Source organism: Salvelinus sp. IW2-2015, linkage group LG32 (assembly GCF_002910315.2).
Source record: "Salvelinus sp. IW2-2015 linkage group LG32, ASM291031v2, whole genome shotgun sequence".
Lineage (NCBI taxonomy): Eukaryota > Metazoa > Chordata > Actinopteri > Salmoniformes > Salmonidae > Salvelinus > Salvelinus sp. IW2-2015.
Genome location: NC_036871.1, coordinates 2,720,069 through 2,743,089, shown reverse-complemented (window position 1 = coordinate 2,743,089; position 23,021 = coordinate 2,720,069). Strand labels below are relative to the sequence as shown.

The 23,021-nt window shown below is 41.6% G+C and overlaps 1 protein-coding gene across 1 annotated transcript in view; it reads left to right on the top strand.

The window, feature by feature from the left end:
• pex5lb (peroxisomal biogenesis factor 5-like b) overlaps nucleotides 1-23,021 on the top strand; it is an 86,674-nt gene that overhangs the window by 29,891 nt on the left and 33,762 nt on the right. Inside the window, exons 3-6 of the mRNA XM_023976791.2 lie at nucleotides 4,202-4,432; nucleotides 9,382-9,511; nucleotides 10,082-10,169; nucleotides 10,452-10,550. Coding sequence (XP_023832559.1) covers nucleotides 4,202-4,432; nucleotides 9,382-9,511; nucleotides 10,082-10,169; nucleotides 10,452-10,550 — 548 coding nt within the window. The remainder of the gene's footprint in view (nucleotides 1-4,201; nucleotides 4,433-9,381; nucleotides 9,512-10,081; nucleotides 10,170-10,451; nucleotides 10,551-23,021) is intronic.

Genomic DNA, 23,021 nt, shown 5'->3' with positions numbered 1-23,021 from the left:
TTTCGGTCGRAAGCTCTACAGTGTTTCCTCCYAAATATTGSTGCGCTGACTTCCGGGTTAAGCAAGCAGTGTATCAAGAAGCAGTGCGGCTTGGCAGGGCCGTGTTTCGACCTTCAGGGCCGTGTCTCGACCTTCGCTACGTTGCAGCGATGGGACTAGACTGTAACTACCACTTGGATATCACGAAAAAGGGGAGGTTAGCATTTTTTTTGAGGGGGGGGTGTTATGATATATATGCCTCTAACTTTCTCACTCATCATTATTCACAATTAGTTCAGGATTATTCGTAATCATGGTAGCATCCACATTAATGTAGAATTTGTCATTGTCCCAATAGTTTTGGCGCTCCTTGTAAGTCTTCAAATAAACAAAACACTCCAGTGATAACTAACTTTTTCATTTGAAAACTGTCGTTCAGAGTTTAGATTTAAAGGCTTAATCTGTAATATGTGCATCACCAATTTGAACTTTTTAATATATAGCCATTGATTCCTGAGGAATAAAACCTCATGAGCTTATTAGTTCAYCTGCCTAACTCCATCAGAACCCAAAATATAATCTTGATTTACTCCATTGTTTGTAAATCATGTAATTGTAAACAACACTGTATAGCCTCAAAACATATACTGAACAAAAATATAAACATGTGTTGMTCCCATGTTTCATGACCTGAAATAAAGATCCCAGAAATGTTCCATATGCACAAAAAGCTTATTTTCCTCAAATGTTGTGCACAAATTTGTTTACATCCTTGTTAGTCAGCAAGATCTTTGCCAAGATAATCCATCCACCTGACAGGTGTGGCATATCAAGAAGCTGATTTAAACAGCATGATCATTACACAGGTGCATATTGTGCTGGGGACAATAAAAGGTCACTCTAAAATGTGCAGTTTTGTCACACAAAACAATGCCAATGAAGTTAATTTCTCTACCATAAACCTCCTCCAACATTGTTTTTGAGAATTTGGCAGTACATCTAATCGGCCTCACAACTGCAGACCTCGTGTAACCACACCAGCCCAGGACCTCCACATCCGGCTTCTTCGCCTGCGGTATGGTCTGAGACCAGCCAACCGGACAGCTGATGAAACTGAGGAATATTTCTGTCTGTTATAAAGCCCATGTTGATATGGATGGTCAGCCATTGCATCCTTAGCTCTGTTTAGGAATTTGAGAGATTTACATTTCTCCAGCTCCATCCCTCATCTGTTTACCAAAACTGTGGTGGGGTTTCACTTTATTTTTTGAACTGCAGATTGCCTCTTTAATGGGTAGGTTGARTCKTTGTTCACTAATGATACTTTGACACTATTTAATTCCAGTACACCAGAGGACACTTTGGAAATACATGGAGGACAAAGACATGGGTGGAATGTTGGCGATCCGGTGCAACTCCAGTCGTCACAATCCCTCGGCTTGTGAAGAGGAGGAACAAGGAGACCCTGGTTGCTGTCATCACGAAGCATGTGAAGTGTTAGAGTTTGGTAGTCAGTGATAAGTGGAGAGCCTATGCAGGTTTCTCAAAGGAGGACCGCAGGTCAACCACAGTCAGAATTATGTAGACCCGCTTACAGGTCTGCACACTCAGAATATTGAGAGGYCGTGGCAGATTTACAAGAAGGAAGTGTGGCGTGGAAACCGAGAAGTCCCTAAAGAGGAAGCTCTGCTTCATAGAGTGGATATACGTTGGYCAGGAGACACAAACATGGAGTCCTTGGTAGACTTTTCAAGGACATAAGGAATGTGAAAAAAACTGAGGTTGTGATGGTTTTGACCATTTGAAACGCAAAACTTTTGCATCACACACCATACACATACACAATCGCTCTATGGGTCACCATAAACGCACCGTTCTTTTACTGGTCGTTCAGTACGGTTTCCTTTGAATTATACATTGCACACTATTCTGTCGAACTGAACACACCCCTGGCAACTTTATGCATTTTAGGTGATATTCAAGGAAAGGTCACAGAGATGATGAGAAAGGGGGAACTACTTCCCCTCCAACTAAGATAAGAGGACAAACATGTTTTCCTTCTTGCAGGACAACAGTACTTTGTTACATTCGATAGTACTGGTTCAAAAAAAGAAAAACGTACGTTGAGTTTTTCCCCAAATTCAATTAAACTTCCCTGGTGCTGCAATGTCTCTCTTTTTCACTCACTCTCCTCGAGCAATGGCCCAACATGCACTTGGCAGCCTTTAGCAATTAGGCCCAAAATGTTGATAGACAATGTTGTAGGATTTTTGTTCATTAAAACATTGAGTTTAACATTATGCTTKTGATGCGTTTCTTCATCACCAACAGGAAAGACACGCTTAAGCATAGTGATTGTTTGTTAGTTTCCCTCTTGATTTATTTCCCTGGGTGCTCCAGRGTCTAAAGGTACTTTCAGTCATCCCAACATCAGTTGCACATTTGGATGTGTCGGTTGATTATTGCATATGAACTTAATCACTTTTTTTCCATAGTCCCAATGCATGTCTACAGAGGGTTACTTGAGTGTTGGTAATTGCACGTGTTGCACAATTGCAACATGCGCATCAGTTGGTAAATATTTGAATGTGAAGTAGATAGATGAAGGTCTACACTATACAYACTAAGCTCAACTTGTGTTTCACTTTATTTAGATAGTCCCAAAGCGTATCTACAGATAGTTACTAGAATGCTGTTAAAGGGATAGTTCACCCAAATMACACAATTCCGTTGGCTTCCTTACCCTGTAAGCCAGTGGTATTCTAACTTCTTCAGCAGGGACCCCATTTTTTCCCCACTAGAATTTCTGGGAACCCATTTCTTTCACCAGACATTCTGGCGAACCCCACCCCAAATCTAATGACACAACCCTAAAATCCTTACATTTTGATTTTCACGTCAACAAACAACCTTAATTTATTGCATTTTCATCTCTCTAGGAAAACCAGTATATGCATTTACTCAATAAAATTATATTTTTCAACAAGAACAAAAATCTGTAACATTTGTACACGGTGTATAAAACATTAAGAAAACCTTCCTAATATTCAGTTGCATCCCCCCTTTTCCCGTCAGATCAGCCTCAGTTCGTCAGGGTGTCAAGTTGGAGTCAACTCTACAAGGTGTCAAGCGTTCCACAGGGATGCTGGCTCATGTTGACTCCAATGCTTCCCACAGTTGTGTCAAATTGGCTGGATGTCCTTTTGTTGGTGGTCCATTCTAGATACACACGGGAAACTGTTGAGCGTAAAAAAAACAAGCGTTGCAGTTCTTGACACAAACCAGTGRGCCTGGCACCTACTACCATACCCTGTTCAAAGGCACTTAAATCTTTATATTGTCCCATAAAATAAACTGTACTCTTCATTTTTGCAATTCCTAGTGGTGACCCCACTGCAAATCCGACTTTGAATACCTCTGCTGTAAGCAGTCTATGGACAAGGTATGACAGCAATCCGTGCCTCGGTTTAGTTTCTCTGACACTGTTTCCACATGCTAATGTTTTAGCATTTGTGGCTCAACTCACATTCAAGTCATTGGAACGATATTGGCTTTCACGCATCATGTCCAAATCATACGAAAGTATCTAAAATCGACTGTGAAGCTCAACAAAGTCACTGAGATAATTTGAACATGAGGCGCGAAAAATGCTAGTATCGGTGCCATGCCTTGAACGGTATTTGTGCTATAAAGGCTAAAGCATTAGCATGTGGAAACAGTGCCGCTAAGGAAACTAAACCAAAGCATGGATTGCTGTTCATATACGGCTCACAGTGTAAGGAAACCAATATGTAACTGATATGCAGTTGAAATGCTGCTGATAGTCTACAGATGGTTTGTTGAGCATCTATAGATGGAATATCCAAATAAAGTGTTACCGAATAGATCGACTAAGTGGAAGTGGGAGGAGAATACTCAAGTAATAGGTTTGGGAAACACTGCTCTAACCCTTTGATGTTTGCAGATCTGTAAGAAGTTAACAATGTGGTAGAAGTCCTACCACTACACGGTCTGCTTATACTTACCCAGACAACTCAGATCTGCAAACATGGAAGGGTTATAGGGTCAGGGGGATGGATATAATTAGAATAGGTTGTCTCTCAAGTCTTTTGTATGCATTACATGTTCTCCTCGAAAGTGTTACCCAAGTTGTTAATTCAGCGGTAACACAACTACATTTATGACTACACAGACATGACCTTCTGTTTGTGTGTCTCCTCAGTTCTATCCTCAGCCCTCGACCTGGTGGACCTGAGCGAGCCCAGTGAACGCAGTAGCGGGAAGGTCAGCGTCAGCGTCAGGGAGCGTCCGAGCCCCTTGGGGCCCCGTAAGGGAAATTCTAAAAACAGCCCACGGAGAGGGAAGAGACGCGATGAGACAGAGCTCATCCAGGTGGAGGTGGAGCACTCATCGAGCGCCCCACGAGCCCCCGAGAGGGTCTCCCTAGACTCAGGTATTGACTGCACGCTGTGTGTGTTTGGATTGAGGGGGGGTGGGTGAATGTTTTGTGCATGGGGGGGTTGTGTGTTTGAGTGTTACAACACGCAGCTGTCTTCATACGGAGTACCTACAGCAATATCATTAGTCATTCATATTGGGAGGACACTTACAGTGCCTTCAGAAAGTATTCACACCCCTTGACTTTTTCCACATTTTGTTGTTACAAAGTGGGATTAAAATGGATTTAATTGTATTTTTTTTMGTCAATGATCTACACAAAATACTCTAATGTAAAACTGTAAGAAATGTTCTAGCATTTGTAAAACAATTATGAAAAATAATGCACTAATATATCTTGACTAGATAAGTATTCAACCCCCTGAGTCAATACATGTTAGTCACCTTTAGCAGCGATTACAGCTGTGAGTCTTTCTGGAAAAGTCTCTAATCTCTTTCCCCCAAAGAAAAAATAAAGGCTCTAAGAGCTTTACGCAACAGAATTGTACAATATTTGCACATTATTCTTCAAAAACTATTCAAGCTCTGTCAAGTTGGTTGTTGATCATTGCTAGACAGCCATTTTCAAGTCTTGCCATTGATTTTCAAGCCGATTTAAGTCAAAACTGTAACTAGYTCACTCAGGAACATTCAATGTCATCTTGGTAAGCAACTCCAGTGTATATTTGGCCTTGTATTTTACGTTATTGTTCTGCTGAAAGGTGAATGCATCTCCCACTGTCTGTTGAAAAGCAGACTGAACTCAGCCCCCGCTCTCTAGGATTTTGCATATCAATCAATCAAATGTATTTATAAAGCCATTTTTACATCAACAGTTGTCACAAAGTGCTTATACAAAACCGAGCCTAAAACCCAAGAGAGCAAGCAATGCAGATGTAGAAGCACGGTGGCTTGGAAAAACTCCCAAAAAGGCAGTAACCCACGAAGAAAACTCTGAGGGGTGGCCAGTCCTCTTCTAGCTGTGCCGGGTGGAGATTATAAGAGTACATAACCATTAAGGCCAGATCTTTCTTGAAGATGTTCAAATTAGAGGTCTACACGGTTCCACTTGTACCTGAATACTCGAGACCCGATCCAGGACCCGAGCGGGTCCGGATCCAGAATTCTAAATAATGTCACAGGTCTGGGTCGGATCTGATATGATTGTCTCGGGTATGTGTAKATTTAACTGACTTGTCCGGAAGGGCCCGTACTTATCCGAACGCGACTGCTGCAGTAGWGAAAAAGAGAGAAATMTGATAATTTATGCTCCTGCTCTTGCTTTTCKTGAGTCTCCCTCCTTTTCATGCCTCTCCCTCCTACCTGCTCCCCATGCCACTCGCTCACAGTCTTCTCGCGCTTTYTCAGCTTCAGTTAATAAGGTAATTAAAAAATTACCTTTCCGCTGTTTTCCTCACTCGGATCAGATCGGACCAGGTCTGGATCCATCCAGGTCTATACAGAACGGGTCTCATTGTCCTTGGGTCCGTGTGGGAAAGCCCRAGGTCCATATTGGGTTCGGGTAGGAAAGCCGCAGMTCCATTTCAGAACAGGTCCAACTTTTTGGACCCATGAAGACCTCTAGTTCAAACGTTCATAGATGACCAGCGGGGTCAAATGATAATCACAGTGTTATAGAGGGTGTAACAGGTCAGCATCTCAGGAGTAAATGTCAGTTGGAGAGCCAAGCATTCAGAGGTCAAGACGGCAGGTGGTGGGGGAAGAGAGGGAGAGAAAAGAAAGCGAGAGAGGTTCGAGATAGCAGGTCCAGGACAAGGTAGCACGACCTGTGAACAGGTCAGGGTTCCATAGCCCCAGGCAGAACAGCAGAAACTGGATCAGCAGCACGAACAGGTGGACTGGGGATGGGGACAGCCACGAGTCGTCCTGAGGCATGGTCCTAAGGCCGAGTATAACCCATGAAGATCTCCCCACCGCACAAGCCCGAGGAAAGGAAGGATGGGAGAGAGCAAGCAAGCCAGTGACTCAGCCACCATAATAGGGTCAGAGGCAGAGAATCCCAGTGGAGAGAAGGGAGCCGGCTAGGCAGAGACAGCAAGGGCGGTTCGTCACTCCAGTACCTTGTTGTTTACCTTTTGCACCCCTGGGTCAGAAGAGATGAGTCTTGAGTAAAGACTTAAAGGTTCGGACCGAGTSTGCGTCTTTTACATGGATCGGCAGACCATTCCATAAAAACGGAGCTCTATAGGAGAAAGCTCTGCATCCAGTTGTTTGCTTAGAAGGCCTGCGTCTTGTGAACGTAGCGTAGGTATGTACGGCAGGAACAAATCGGTGAGATAGGTACAGTAGGAGTAAGTCCATGTAATGCTTTGTAGGTTAGCAGTAAAACCTTGACATCAGCCCTAGCTTTAAGAGGAAGKCAGGCTAGCACTGGAGTAATATGATCAAATGTATTGGTTCTAGTCAAAATTCTAGTAGCTGTATTTAACACTAGCGGAAGTTTATTTAGTGCCTTGTCCGGGTTGCCGGAGAGTAGAGCATTGCAGTAGTCTAATCTTAAAGTGACAAATCATTGATTAGCTTTTCTGCACCATTTTTTGACAAAACGTTTCAGGTTTGTGCAATGTTTACGGAGATGGAAAAAGGCTGCTCTTGAAATATTTTTGATATGTTCATTTCTTTTTACCATAAACTCCCTATTCTTTGTTGATGACAAGCATACCCATAACATGATTCAGCCACCACCATGCTTGAAAATATGAAGAGTGGTACTCAGTGATYTGTTGTGTTGGATTTTCCCCAAACATAATGCTTTGTATACAGAACATAAAGTGAATTTCTTTGCCACATTTTTTGCAGTTTTACTTTAGTGCCTTATTACAAACAGGATGCATGTTTTGGAATATTTTATTCTATACAGGCTTCTTTCTTTTCACTCTGTGGAGTAACAACAATGTTGTCGATCCATCCTCAGTTTTCTCCTATCACAGCCATTAAACTCTATACATTGGCCTCATGGTGAAATCCCTGAACGGTTTCCTTCCTCTAGGGCAACTTAGTTAGGAAAGACGCCTGTATCTTTTGTAGTGACTGGGTGTATTGATACACCATCCAAAGTGTAATTAATAACTTCACCATGCTCAAAGGGATATTCAATGTCTTTGRGAGGCATTGGAAATCCTCCCTGGTCTTTGTGGTTGTATCTGTGTTTGAAATGTACTGCTCGACTGAGGGACCTTACAGATAATTGTATGTGTGYGGTACAGAGATGAGGTATTTGTTTAAGAACCATGTTAAACCCTGTTATTGTCCAGGCAACTTATGTTACTTGTTAAGCAAATGTTTACTCCTTAACTTATTTAGGCTTGCCATAACAAATGGGTTGAATACTTATTGACTCAAGGCATTTTAGCTTTTCATTTTTAATGTGCTCAATTTTAAATTCAGGCTGTAACACAACAAAATGTGGAAAAGGTCAAGGGGTGTAAATACTTTCTGAAGGCACTGAATGTGTTTAATAATAATAATGTGCTTTTCATGAGAAGGATGCAAAAGGCATAACAATCTCTTCACGCCATTCCTATGACTGTTTTGGCTTAAATCCCTGTCTCCCAAATCACTGCTCATAGCTACTCTAAAATAGGCCAGGTTAAGGTTTCACTGGATTGACCAATTCCTTTCATGTGGGAATGCCGGTAAATAATAAACTGTTCAATTGACCAGTGCAAAGCCTCACTATCCTATTTTCTACATCATCATGGTGCTGTCATTTGATTTACGCAGTGAATCTGTTCTTAGCCTAATGTCTTATTTAGATGTCTCTATAACCACGTTTCCATCCACAGTTTTTATGCGAGTATAGTCAAACAGTATAAACATAAAATCATGACAGCTATGARGGAAACAGGTAGCTTCGGTAGAATWGTATAAATGTCGACAGATCCTTTGTTCATTGGACGTGGTGGGATCTTTTTYTCTTGGGGAAAACGAATTATGTGAGAAATGGAATTGGAAACGCCTTTTATGTGCAAATGTTGATATAATAACCATCATATGGAAATAAACTTTGAGTCACGCAATGATATGGTGTGTGTGGTCCTCCTACTACGACTTGGGAAACCATGCAGTTTATTAGGCTTCAGATGAAATAATTTCTGATGAACTTCACAGGGTGGTGAAAGCGCATGGTGATCTTGATGCTCCTTTCCAATAACTGTCGAGGGTCTGATTCTGGTGACATGAGGATCGATGCTTGACTGCCACTTGACAAATAAAAAATATTCTTGCTCTTATCCATAATAATCATCATCATAGACGAGCCTACTCGCACTGTATCTGCGAGCTGTTGGCTAGAGCGCAAGTGCCAAGACTATTGTCGGCACATTTGCTATTTAACGCAACAGTTTGAGACAAAACTATCGGTGGAGTTGAAAATGTGAGGGAAARACATTGAACTTTATTTGGTACATGAAAACGTAAGCAAAGAATTACATTTTGTGTGCACTATGTCATCACACACTGACTTTTATCCGCAACAAGTCTGTATGGTGGGAAACACACCACTGGTAGGAAAATGGATGTAAACCTAGCTACTGACACTGACTGACCTAGGGGCAATTTTTTTTACATTTTCGTACAAACAGATTTGATTGTAAATTGTGCATACAGCTAAATCCACACCAACCATTGTAATTTATATATCTTGAACTTAACATCAAGATATGTGATTTACTTGGAATATGCTCTAGTATGGTTTAACATCAAGGTATGTGATTTACTTGGAATATGCTCTAGTATGGTTTGTGTGAAAATTTGCATCACTGTTATGTTCCTATTGTTGGATAGCACTATGCTAACAGTACTTTGTGGATAGCATTATGCAAACAGTTCTATGTTCTTGTCCATGTTGTCGGATAGCATTATGCTAACAGTTCTATGTTTCTGTCTATATCTTGTGGATAGCATTATGCTAACAGTTCTACACCCTTCATTCCTTCTGCTCAGTCAGTTCCTCTTCTCCTTTGGAGAAATGGGAGGAAGTTAATCTTCACCCTGAAGGTGCCCTGAATGACAGCAGGAAGAGAAGATATGAAAGGAAGTGCACCTCACACCACTCCTCCAGTGAATTAATATGGTAAAGAAGGCAGTCTGAAATCTGTATGAGCCTGCAAATGGCTTTCTTTATTTATGATTTAACCTTTATTTAACGAGGCAAGTCAGTTAAGAACAAATTCTTATTTACATTTGACGGCCTACCATGGCTATACTTTCCTCCTCGTCCACTTTAAACGTCAAGCCTTAACGTGTTAGAAATAGAGTTCAATCAATTACGTGTTATGGTATACAAAATCGTTAAGGCTTGACTTTAAACGTCAAGCCTAACACGTTAAGGCTTGACGTTTAAAGTGGACGAGGAGGAAAGTATAGCCATGGTAGGCCGTCAAATGTAAATAAGAATTTGTTCTTAACTGACTTGCCTCGTTAAATAAAGGTTAAATCATAAATAAAGAAAGCCATTTGGAAACATACAGGAAACAAAACATAAAAAATGAAATATTGCTAGAAATATGAATAGTGGTTGTGAACAGATTTTTTTTATTTTGTTGTACAACTGTAGTATTGGAGTATATTGCAGTAGTATACCTTTCACTGTCGTATACCTTTCCCTTCTATACCAGAAATGTTTACCCTTCTTTCTCCCCAGGTCAGCAGAGTTTAAAACAAATSCATCTGTGAAAAACTCATTTGAAGTCAATAGCATTGATGACGAGGACCACATATCAGCACTAAAGGTCTACACAACCTCCATTAACATGTTTACTTATAGAAAAGCATGTGAAGTTATGGTATCTCCCTTGAAAATAATCATATACAGGTCAAGTTTCACCACTAAGTGTGAGGATGTATCGAAAGCTATTTTAAAGTATATATCGGTGTCCCCATTGCCTCTCGGGATTATAAGTGTGACCCCTCACACAGTTAAAGGGGATGGTTTTTGCTGATCTTGCATTTCTGTGTGTGTGTGCGTGCGTGCATGTGTGTGTGTGTGTCGTGCACATTTCTGTGTCCTACAGGACCCAGTACCCCAACAAGTGCGGCCCAGTCTCCGTCACCTCTTAGGCAGACATCATTCCCAGGAGGAGGAGTTTGTAAGGGCAAAGGCTGCTGTAGAGGTGAGAGATGAATACACACACACATAATCTAAGATATTTGTTTGCTGGAAGTAGTAGTTTGGTAAGGACTAAAACTTTWAAAAACATCCTACACATCTGTTATCTACAAGTTTCCACAAGTTATGTTATCTACAAGTTACCCCCGCACAGGATACAACAGGTGTAAAACAGTACAGTGAAATGCTTACCTTGAGAGCTCTTTTCGAACAATGCAGTAATAATATACAGTAGATAATAATAGGAAATACAATGAGAATTAAAGAAACACGAGAATGCAAGTGTATATACAGTCTAGGTCAGTGCCAGTACCTTATTCAATGTGCAGGGGTACTGGAGTGGTTGAGGTGGGTTTATACATAAAAAGTGACTGGTAGTAGGATATACATGTAAACATGGCTGAAAAGGGACTGGTAGCAGGAATATATAAATACGTATGGTAATATGTGACCGACCGCCTCGATTCATTCTTATGGTTCCTCGACTACAAGTTTTGTGATTGTGCTGCGCGATTTAGAGTTCATTTGTGGTTTGGTACGGTACCATGCGTCACTGTTTCATTTCTGAAGCCCAGCGCAAGGGGGAGTTAGAGCACTGATTATGCTTTTGGGTCCCAAGGCACTACTGTGTCTCTAACTGACAATGAATGGGTGACATAAACCAAATAGAAACTGATAATTGTGCATGACTCCAACATTGAATTTCAATTAACTGAATGATGAGGATGAAGGTGATTGAATTGAGAAGAATAGTGTAACACCATATCCGCGTGCGCCATCGTGCGCAAATTGATTTTGTCCCCCCACATCAAACGCGATCACGACACGCAGGTTGAAATGTCAAAACAAACTCTGAACCAATTATATTAATTTGGGGAGGGGTTGAAAAGCATTAAACATTTATGGCAATTTAGTTAGCTAGCTTGCAGTTGCTAGCTAATTTGTCCTATTTTAGCTAGCTTGCTGTTGCTAGCTAATTTGTTATGAACGTTGAGTTGTTATTTCACCTGAAATGCACAAGGTTCTCTACTCMGACAATTAATCCACACATAAAACGGTCAACTGAATCGTMTCTAGTCATCTCWCCTCCTTCCAGGCTTTTTCTTCTTTGGACTTTATATGACGATTGGCAACTAACTTTCATGAGGTGTATTACCACCACTGACCTCAATCACCCATGTGGGTATAACCAATGAGGAGATGGCATGTGGGCAAATGCTTCTAAAAGCCAATGAGGAGATGGGAGAGGCYGGACTTGCTGCGGGTTCTGCGTCACAAATAGAAGCAACTTCTATTTTAGCGCCTGGCAACGCAGACACACGGGACCCGAGCGGTGTGGTCAGCATGTAAGAATTGCTATTCCTCTGTCCTGCACGCGCACACCCAGAAAAGCACACACTTTTTTGTTACTACTCGTCAGTATTCTTACTTACTAAAACTGTTGTTACACTAAGAAACAAAAATGTTCAATTATATTCCAGGATATTCTTAAGATATATGTATTGACTGAATATAAGCAAGTGTCTGCTAAATGATCAAGTTGATGGCGCGGTTATATAGCCCCGGCACCTACATAAAGCTGAGTGACTCACTCATTCATGGCTTTGGATCAAAATAAATAAGTACCAACATTCTTTTCTGATAGTCTTTTAATAAAGAAATGTTTTGGTTATCCTGACCTGGACACCATGTATTATAGTCTCTAAAAGGAAATATTTTACAACRGTTTCTTGCGCATATCATTTTCCATATGAATTCATAACAAATTACTATGGGAATAAATATCACTGAATGACAGAAATATTGGAACAAAGTAGGCTAACGAAGGTAAACAAATTGTTGCTTACTGGAAAATAAATTAATGGAAGAGGCAAGTGGAAGGGGGAAAAGACAGCATTCAGAGGTCAAGACAGCGCAGCTCTGAGACAAGCATGGGGACTGGTCTTGATAAATCAACAAGATTTTTATTTGAGTCTCCGTTTGGGTATTGGTTAGACTACAATTAGGGTGTGGAAATGTTAGGATTATTTTGCTCTTACTGTAGTACTGTAGCCTACTCCCGACCATTATGGGCTATTAGCAGGACAATAGACTCTTGCCAACACCTCTCTGTATTTTTTTTATTCTTTGTGCAAGGCAATTCATCAGCATTAAAAATTTAAAAACAACTCATAGGCTTCTACTTCCAGCTTATACATACTATATACAGTTTACGGACACAGTGTAGTTTACAATAGTTATATTTTATTTATTTTTAGTCCCATCCTACAGCCTCTCTCAACCCCTCCCATCTATCTCTGAACACCATCCAGTTTTTTCTATTTGCCATATATTTTTCATCTGGGCTGTGATGTTTCACAAAAGTTCTGAACCTTTCTATTCTCATAGATTCTACAAATTAAAGATAAACATTTTTGCTAAGATTATTATTTATATTATTAATCGATTGACTATGACTTTTGAAATCACCCAGCAGTGCTATTTGCAGAGTTAGCTCCAGGTAAATGTTGCAGAGCTGGGATGGTTGTATCCCCTATATATACAGTATATAACATTCTATTGGTTGCAAGAATTTTGTATAATCATTTTAAATTGAACATTTCTACATTTTGAATACAACGTTGTTTTGTGTATTAGTTCATAAACCATGTGCCATGGAATCGGTACATCGAGAATCTCTTCCCAACTATTTTGCTATCTGAATGGTACAGCTGTCAGTATTTTGGTCCTTAAATGAAACTGGTATACTTTTTTATTTATCATAATTGTCTTTACCAATTTTGGTCTTTAATGCAGGGCCGACAGACAAGTTCCTTACTTTCTCCCCCTTCCACTTGCTTCCTTCATTTTTGCTGTAATGCTGCAATTAGTTGGTTGTAATTTTGAGTAGAGCAGACATTTCCACATATTTTTYTTAMCTGCATGTGTGACAACTCCACCAGTCCTATTTATGAAAATAATTTACAAAGATTATGCCGTAATATTTGTTGTAATATGTTATTTTCTGGTGGATTAAACTGAAATTGCAACCAACTTTCAATGACTTAAAAAAAAAAGTAGCGAAAAAATAGCGATATTTTGGAAATTATTTCATTTTCAAATAACCGAAAGTGAGAGGTTGAAATCTGAATAAAGGAGAAAAGGCCATTCTTGAACATGGGGTGGGCCATTCTTACTAATCTGCTAGAGAACCAGTTCGGATTTAAGTAAACTCAGAAAAAAAAGAAACGTCCTCTCACTGTCAACTGCGTTTAGTTTCAGAAAACGTAAGGTGTAAATATTTGTATGAACATAAGATTCAACAACTGAGACATAAACTGAACAAGTTCCACAGACATGTGACTGACAGAAATGGAATAATGTGTCCCTGAACAAAGGGGGGGTCAAAAGTAACAGTCAGTATCTGGTGTGACTACCAGCTGCATTAAGTACTGCAGTGTATCTCATCCTCATGGACTGCACCAATCTGGTGCAAAACTTGCCAGTTCTTGCTGTGAGATGTTACCCCACTCTTCCACCAAGGCACCTGCAAGTTCCCGGACATTTCCGGGGGGAATGGCCCTAGCCCTCACCCTCCGATCCAACAAGTCGCAGACGTGCTCAATGGGATTGAGATACGGGTACTTCGCTGGCCATGGCAGAACACTGACATTCCTGTCTTGCAGGAAATCACGCACAGAACGAGATGTGTGGCATTGTCATAATGGAGGGTCATGTCAGGATGAGCCTGCAGGAAGGGGGGAGGGAGGAGGATGTCTTCCCTGTAACGCACAGCGTTGAGATTGCCTGCAATGACAGCAAGCTCAGTCCGATGATGCTGTGACACACCGCCCCAGACCATAACGGACCCTCCACCTCCAAATCGATCCCGCTCCAGAGTACAGGCCTCTGTGTAACGCTCATTCCTTTGATGATAAACGCGAATCTGACCATCACCCCTGGTGAGACAAAACCGTGACTCGTCAGCGAAGAGCACTTTTTGCCAGTCCTGTCTGGTCTCGCGACGGTGCGTTTATGCCCATAGGCAACGTTGTTGCCGGTGATATCTGGTGAGGACCTGCCTTACAACAGGCCTACAAGTCCTCAGTCCAGCCTCTCTCAGCCTCACACTGACAGTGTGAGCACTGATGGAGGGATTGTGCGTTCCTGGTGTAACTCGGGCAGTTGTTGCCATCCTGTACCTGTCCCGCAGGTGTGATGTTTGGATGTACCGATCCTGTGCAGGTGTTGTTACACGTGGTCTGCCACTGCAAGGACGATCAGCTGTCCGTCCTGTCTCCCTGTAGCGCTGTCTTAGGCGTCTCACATTACGGACATTGTAATTTATTYCCCTGGCCACATCTGCAGTCCTCATGCCTCCTTGCAACATGTCTAAGGCACGTTCACACAGATGAGCAGGGACACTGGGCATCTTTCTTTTGGTGTTTTTGAGTCAGTAGAAAGGCCTCTTTAGTGTCCTAAGTTTTCATAACTGTGACCGTAATTGCCTACCTTCTGTAAGCTGTTAGTATCTTAATGACCGTTCCACAGGCGCATGTCACATCTGCTCCTGCACCGCCCTCTACTGCTCATCCTGTGTCTCCTTGACCTGCCGCCACTCCCCCAGTACTCTCTCCCTCGCTCTCTCTGTGTGTGATTGTGTGGGCGGAAACAGGTGTGCTGGAGTCAGAGCAGATCCCCACCAGCTGCAACCTGTTCCATAATCAAGACCTCTGCAAATACTCAGTCCTGCCACTTCCACACTGCCAGATCGTAATCTATGCTCAGTCAGTCTACATTCCTAGCCGGTTGTTACTATTCAGACCCTGTTATCCGTTTGTTCCTGTTTTCTCTTGCCTGACGCTGTTTTCCTCTCCGCTACAGTTCTGCCCGCTCTGACTCTAGTCCCTGTCTCCAGTCCCATGTCTCGTCATCCTGCTACTCTGTCCTGGATTCCCCACTCTGCTACTTCCTTGGATTCCCCTCCGGACCTACTTACCCTGTCTCAACCCCTCTCGCTCCAGCCTCAGCCTCCGCACCTGGTTTCCAGAAACCCGTCCGAGCTTCCCCTGACCTGCACTCCATCTCCACCGTGTCTCAATAAATACCTTGGTTACCTCATCCCAGTCTCCTCGTCTGAGTCTGCTCTTGGGTTCACCTGTTCCACTCTGCGTAACAGCATGTTCATTAATTGTTTATTGTTCATTGAACACGCATGGGAAACAGTCTTTAAACCCTTTACAATGAAGATCTGTGAAGTCATTTGGATTTTTACGAATTATCTRTGAAAGACAGGGTCCTGAAAAAGGGACGTTTCTTTTTTTGCTGAGTTATAGAAATTACCATAGCTCACGATAATGCATGACACAGTATACTTTAAATGCATGCAAAGTTGTTTGTGTTATCTTTGGGTCATTCAAGAAATATTACATTTATATTTAAAGGTCTTGTTATGTGTGCATGGATATTTGTTTGTGTGTGAATGTCCAACCCGGGTTCAAATAGTAATTGAAATCAAATGCAATGATTTTGAATACTGTTTGAACCTAAGTCTGGTGAATGTAATGTATGCCTCTCGTCCCCTTTCCATCTGTATGGAAAATTGTTACTTGATCCTAAGCAAATAAAAGGCCAAAGCTGATAAGCCAGTACAAAAAAGTCACATACAGTATATGAGTTTATACTGGCATTATCTGAGGATTCTCTGTATCTATAGCTCTTGCAACAGCCAATACCTGGACATGTTATGGAGGTTTGGGAATGAGAGCTGAAACAAAGCACACGATGCACATCAAAGTATTCGATTACTCCGTTGAGCCCTCATTCTTCTCCACCTCACCTTCCTCCTAACCTTCTCCCCCTTTCCGTCCTTGTGTCTCCCCTTTCAGTTTAATGGGGGCATGATATCAGTTCTGCCATGCCATATGTACAGTGCTGTAAATATGCTGACCTCTTTGTTTGCTGRCAAACTGATATGTTACTGCAGGTGTTGTTTTCCATTGGTTCAGTTCAATTGTGAATAAAGTTGTCTTTATTTGTCTCACAATGCATTATAAAGTTAGTTAATTTGACCAGGGAATAATATCCCCTCATATTAATGTCCCAGGTGTGTGTGTGCACGTGAGTGCGCATGTGTGTGTGTTCATCTGTGCATCCATGTGTGTATGCATCTGTGTCTGTATGCATTCCATTTCATTAACCACTATTGACCCATAATTTTCAAATCTGGACGTTGAAGCCAGTTCCACTGCTTTTTTTCTCTTGATATGTGTGCTGTTCCTGTGCACCACCATTCGCTTCAAGTTCAGTCAACTCAAACAAATCATTTCATCAGTCAGGTAAGAAAGAGGATAAGAAATTCAAACAATAGCGAGCCCACTTTCCCTACTTTGGCTAAATCACCATTTGTTCTGCAACTGATTTAAGCTCTATTTATACTGCACTATTCTTGACACGTGTCATTTAAATTTAGGTGAATATCATCGTACTGAAAAAGATAACCATATTCCCAGGGGTATTGTCAGTAATAATCTTGTGACCATAAAGTTCAATTCCACTGTTAGCCCATTTGGGAAGCCCACTGTGGTAAACTCATCCAGTGCTAATACTTTAAATACCATTAATATGGATACCCCCACTGTTTTAAATCGTGTAGGAGGCTTAAGCTGTTGCATACCAACGTGCAAAGCTGCTAGCCATCATACTAACGAAGTTGGTAACAGATGAGTTTTGCAATGGAGCCCTCTGTCTGGAGAAATAAATGAACGGTTCCAGCGCTGTAGGAGCTGTATCTACTACGCTTTGTTTCGGGKCAAACCGGATCACTCGGACTTCCAATGCGGCGATTGCTTACTTGCCGAGGATTATAGGCTTGAGGTGGCTTCCTTGATCGCGCTGGTCGCCAGCCTACGTAAGAAACTGGTGAAAACGCAGAGTGGAATGTTTACATTTTCTACGCCAGTGGCTGGATGGCGTTTGCGCTCGACAGTGTTGCCCAGAGCTCCCCCATCTGATAGCAGAGTCGAAGTAGCACAGTAATAGGAGCAAGGCAATCAAAGATGGTCAAATGTTACAAGCCAGGAAGCCAAAGACATCGGCCTCTTGCAAAGCAGTCTCACTCCCAACAAGAGGCCCGGAGCGGATACAAACAACAAATAGTTTCGCCGTCCTGAAACCTGATCTTCCTGCACCTTCCTCGCTGGAGATGCCTGTGTCTGGGGCCACAATGCCTACTACTACAATTTCGAAGTCGACTTCGGCAACCTTCTGTCTCTGCTCTGGATCGAGTGGGCTTCTCCATCTGTCGGAGGCCTGCGCCGGGCTCAACTTATCCTGCCTCTCGTCCATCCATAAAGGGTTCTTCYAATTATGTGAAGCGTGGGAGTGGGCGGATTTCCTCGTCCTTCTAGCCAGCCGTGATTTTGGGCAGCTCCATGGTAAGAAATGTGACTGTTCCTGGTGCAAAATCAATGTCCTATCCCGGAGCTCGAGTAAATTACATTACTAAGCTGTTCCTGAATGTACTATGTCAGGACATGGGAATTGATTCTATCGTAGTCCATGTGGGTTTTAATGACATTATGAAGGGCAGCACTGAGCAMTTGAAACTGGATTTTAAAGAGCTGATTGACTCTCTGCTAGACACTAACAAATATCTGGTCCTGTGATCTCTCTGAATCGTGGCATTGATCGCTTTAGCAGGATTCTTTCTCTTCACAACTGGCTATGTGATTATTGCACCTCAATGGGTGTAACTTTTGTTGACAATTTCAATACCTTTTGGAAACAAAACACGRTTTATAAAGGGGATGGGATCCACCCAAATCATATGGGTTCCTGGATCCTTTCAAAGCATTTTAAGGCTGCGTTGAGACAATGACTTATCAATGACCCCAGCTCAGGTAATCCCTACCATTGTCACGCAGAGTTTACATAATGCTTCAACAAATGTACATTACACCAGGGGCATTGGTAAACACAATGTAAGTAACCTAATTCATATCCCTCTAACTGCACTGAATGCCTCTGATCCTACAGCTATTGTATGCAGTAATCATGCGCCTATGAACTAGTTTTATACTGTTAGCACTGAGCCGGTGTGCCCTAGGAGGAAGTCCACTGTATGCAGGTGAAAAGTTTGTTGTCCATCAACAATGACAAGCCACCAGGGTTTGACAACTTGGATGGAAAATTACTGAGAATAATAGCGGACGATAATGCCACTCCTATTTGCCATATTTTCAATTTAAGCTTACTAGAAAGTGTGTGCCACCAGGCATGGAGGGAAGCAAAAGTAATTCCGCTACCTAAGAATGGTAAAGCCCCTTTACTGGCTCAAATAGCTGACCCATCAGCCTGTTCCCAACGCTTAGTAAACTTTTGGGAAAAATTGTGTTTGACCAGCTCCAATGCTATTTTACAATTAAACAAATTAACAACTAACTTTAAGCATGCTTATAGGGAAGGACATTCAACAAGCACAGCACTTACACAAATTACTGATTGTCTAAGAGAAACTGATGATAAAAAGATTGTGGGGACTGTTAGACTAGGCCTGTTAGACCTGGTCCCGTGTGGCTCAGTTGGTAGAGCATGGCGCTTGCAACGCCAGGGTTGTGGGTTCATTCCCCACGGGGGGACCAGGATGAATATGTATGAACTTTCCAATTTGTAAGTCGCTCTGGATAAGAGCGTCTGCTAAATGACTTAAATGTAATGTAAATGTAGACTACATTGCTACTTTTGACATTATCGATCATAGCCTGCTGCCAGAAAAACGTATGTGTTATGGCTTTTTTTTATACCCCCTGCTATATTGTGGACAAAGAGTTACCTGTCTAACAGAACACAGATTGTGTTATTTAATGGAAGCCTCTCCAACATAATCCAGGTAGAATCAGGGATTCCGCAGGGCAGCTGTCTAGGCCCATTGAAAAAAGTAATCTTTACTAACGACATGCCAGTGTGTCTAATGAGTAAAGCCAGTGTGTCTATGTATGTGGATGACTCAACAGTATGCTACTCAGCTACTACAGTGACTAAAATGACTGCAACACTTAACAAAGAGTTGCAGTTAGTTTCAGTGTGGTTGGCAAYGAACAAGTTAGTCCTAAATATTTCTAAAACGAAAAACATTGTATTTGGGACAAATCATTCACTAAACCTCAACTAAATCTTGTAATAAATAATGTGGAAATTGAGCAAGTTGAGGTGACTAAACTGCTTGGAGTAACACTAGATTGTATACTGTCATGGTCAAAATATTGATACAACAGTAGCTAAGATGGGGAGAAGTATGTCCATAATAAAGCGTTGCTCTACCATCTTAACAGTACTATCAACAAGGCAGGTCCTACAGGCCCTAGTTTTATCGCACCTGGACTACTGTTCAGTCGTGTGGTCAGGTGCCACAAAATGGAACTTAGGAAATTGTAATTGGCTCAGAACAGGGCAGCACGGCTGGCCCTTCGATGTACACAGATAGCTAATATTAATAATATACATTTCTATCTCTCCTGGCTCAAAGTCGAGGAGAGATGGACTTCACCCATACTTGTATTTAAGAGCGTTATTGACAAGCTGAATGCACCGAGCTGTCTGTTTGAACTACTGGCACATAGCTCGCACACCCATGTATACCCCACGAGACATGCCACAAGAGGTGTCTTCACAGTCCCCAAGTCCAAATCAGAGAGTATGGGAGGATCACAGTACTACATAGAGCCATGACTACATGGAACTCAATTCCACATCAAGTAACTGATGCAAGCAGTAAAATAATATTTWAAAAACAGATAAATATYCACCTTATCGAACAGCYGGGACTGTGAAGCAACACAAACATTGGCACAGACACGTGCACACACACACAATAACATACGCACTATACACAGACGTACACATTGATTTTGTACTGTAGATATGTGGTAGTGGTGGAGTAGGGGSCTGAGGGTACACAGTGTGTTGTGAAATCTGTGAATTTATTGTAATGTTTTTAAAATTGTATTAACTGCCTTAATTTTGCTGGACCCCYGGAAGAGCAGCTGCTGCATTGGCAGCAGCTAATGGGGATCCATAATAAATACAAAATAKAAATCTTCAGCTGTGACAGACTGAAAAATCGGGGAGGGGTGGCTACCAATCAAAAGTTTGGACACACCTACAGTGGTTCGTCCTTTTAAAAGTTGCAGCGTACTGCGGTGCAGCTTGCATGGTGCCGCAGAATTCCATGACACGTTATTTAAGTGTGAACCACTCGTACCACTAATGCTAGTTAGTGCTAGTTTGACCGCCAGAGGGCATCTTTGCGAAGCATTTGATAGCCTTCAATAGTGGCTGTACTAGAGAATACAGGCACGTGGGAGACCGGGGTTCAATTCCCCGATGGGGAGGAAGGAGTAGGCTGTCCTTGTAAAAAAGAATTTGTTCTTAACTGACTTGCCTAGTTAAATAAAAGTTACATGAAGAGCATACCATTTCTACAGCCTAATTTTCTAATTCTTGTCTAACCAATACCCAAACGGAGATTCAGTGAAAATAATAAGATCATTGGTTTATCAAGACCAGTCCCCATGTTTGTCTCAGAGCAGCACGAAACGGTGCAAAAATAGTTGTAGGCTATTGCTTCAAATCATATTGCTTCTAACTTCAATATTCTCTTTTAATAAATAAGACCTACACCACTTTTAACAGCGCATTACTCAACACTAGTGAGACTCATGTCGCCTACAGTAGGCCTACAGTATATCGAAAAATATGACATGACTATCCGTCAAGAATTACATATAGAGGATTGGGGATATTTCTGTAATTCAGTGATATTTATTCCCATAGTAATTAATTATGGATCCATAACTAAATAAACATCGGCAATTTTGAAATAGTATTTTTATCATTATTTTATTAACGAAAGCATAAAGATTCCATTATTAGTTACATTGTTTTAGTTTGAACTTGCAGACTGGTACTAAGAACAGAACAGCGGGAACGTTTCCCTAGTCAGCTCCGTTATTAGTGCAATGCCCCTTAAAGTGTTGCCAGTGTCACGGGGTGGAGTGGGGTGGGGTGGGGTGTCCACCCCCTTCCTCCTCCTCCCTTCCCCATGGGCTAGGTCCATCTTCTCTGCAGCCCATCCCATGCCCTCGTGCCTTGAACCTTGCGCACTTTCAGTGGATACAGCTGGAGAACTGCAAGGCAACCCCATTGTGCACCACTCGGGAGCCATGACCAATATAATGTATATTGTCCTGCTAATAACAGGGTTAATAATATATTTTTTGACAATATCCAATGGCTTTTATATAGTTGTAAATTAATAATAATAATCGCTTTGTATAAAAAATAAAAAGATTTTGGAGATGACTTAGTTTTCAAATAAAGTAAAATGAGCCAGAAAAAGGCCATTCTTGAACATGGGGTGAGACATTGGTACTAATTTGTAAATAAAGCCAGTTTGTTATTTAGAATGATTTATATCTGTTTTTAGAGGGAGAGAAACCAAAAAATTACAATCATCTCGAGGGCAGCACGTACCCGTGAACCAGCATCTGTAGCAACACAGCTTGCACTGCTTTGTAGTGTCTTAAACCACTGCGCCACTCAGACGCTGTATAACGTGACTGGTCGGGAGTGTCCTACAGTACTACAGCAAGAGCAAATAATCCTGATGAAATAAAATAATAAAAACCTTAGTGTAACAACAGTTTTAGTAAGTAATATTGAAGTTGTGCACAATTATCAGTTTCTATTTAGGTTTATGTCGCCCATTCATTGTCAGTTAGAGACACAGTAGGACCCAAAAGCATAATCAGTACTTTAACTCCCCCTTGCGCTGGTCTGGAGCAATGAAGTGGTGACGCAGGGTACCGTACTAAACCACAAATTACCTCTAAGTACCGCAGCATAACCCGCAAAACCTTTAGTGGAGGTTCAAGGGTTTTTCTTGTTTTTACTATTTTCTACATTGTAGAATAATAGTGAAGACATCAAAGCTATGAAATAACACATATGGAATGTAGTAACCAAAAAAGTGTTAAACAAATCAAAATATATATTTTATTTAAGATTCTTCAAAGTAACCACCCTTTGCCTTGATGGCAGCTTTGCACACTCTTGGCATTCTCTCAACCAGCTTCATGAGGAAAGCTTTTCCAACAGTCTTGAAGGAGTTCCCACATATGCTGAGCGCTTGTTGGCTGCTTTTCCTTCATCCTGTGGTCCAACTCATCCTAAACCATCTCAATTGGGTTGAGGTCGTGTTATTGTGGAGTCATCTGATGCAGCACTCCATCACTATCCTTCTTGGTCAAATAGCCCTTACACTGCCTGTAGGTGTGTTGGGTCATTGTCCTGTTGAAAAACAAATTTTAGTCCCACTAAGCAGATGGGATGCAGCTTTCTATYGTAGCCATGCTGGTTAAGTGTGCCTTGAATTCTAATTAAATCACTGACAGTGTCAACAGCAATTCACCATCACACCTCCTCCTCCATGCTTCAC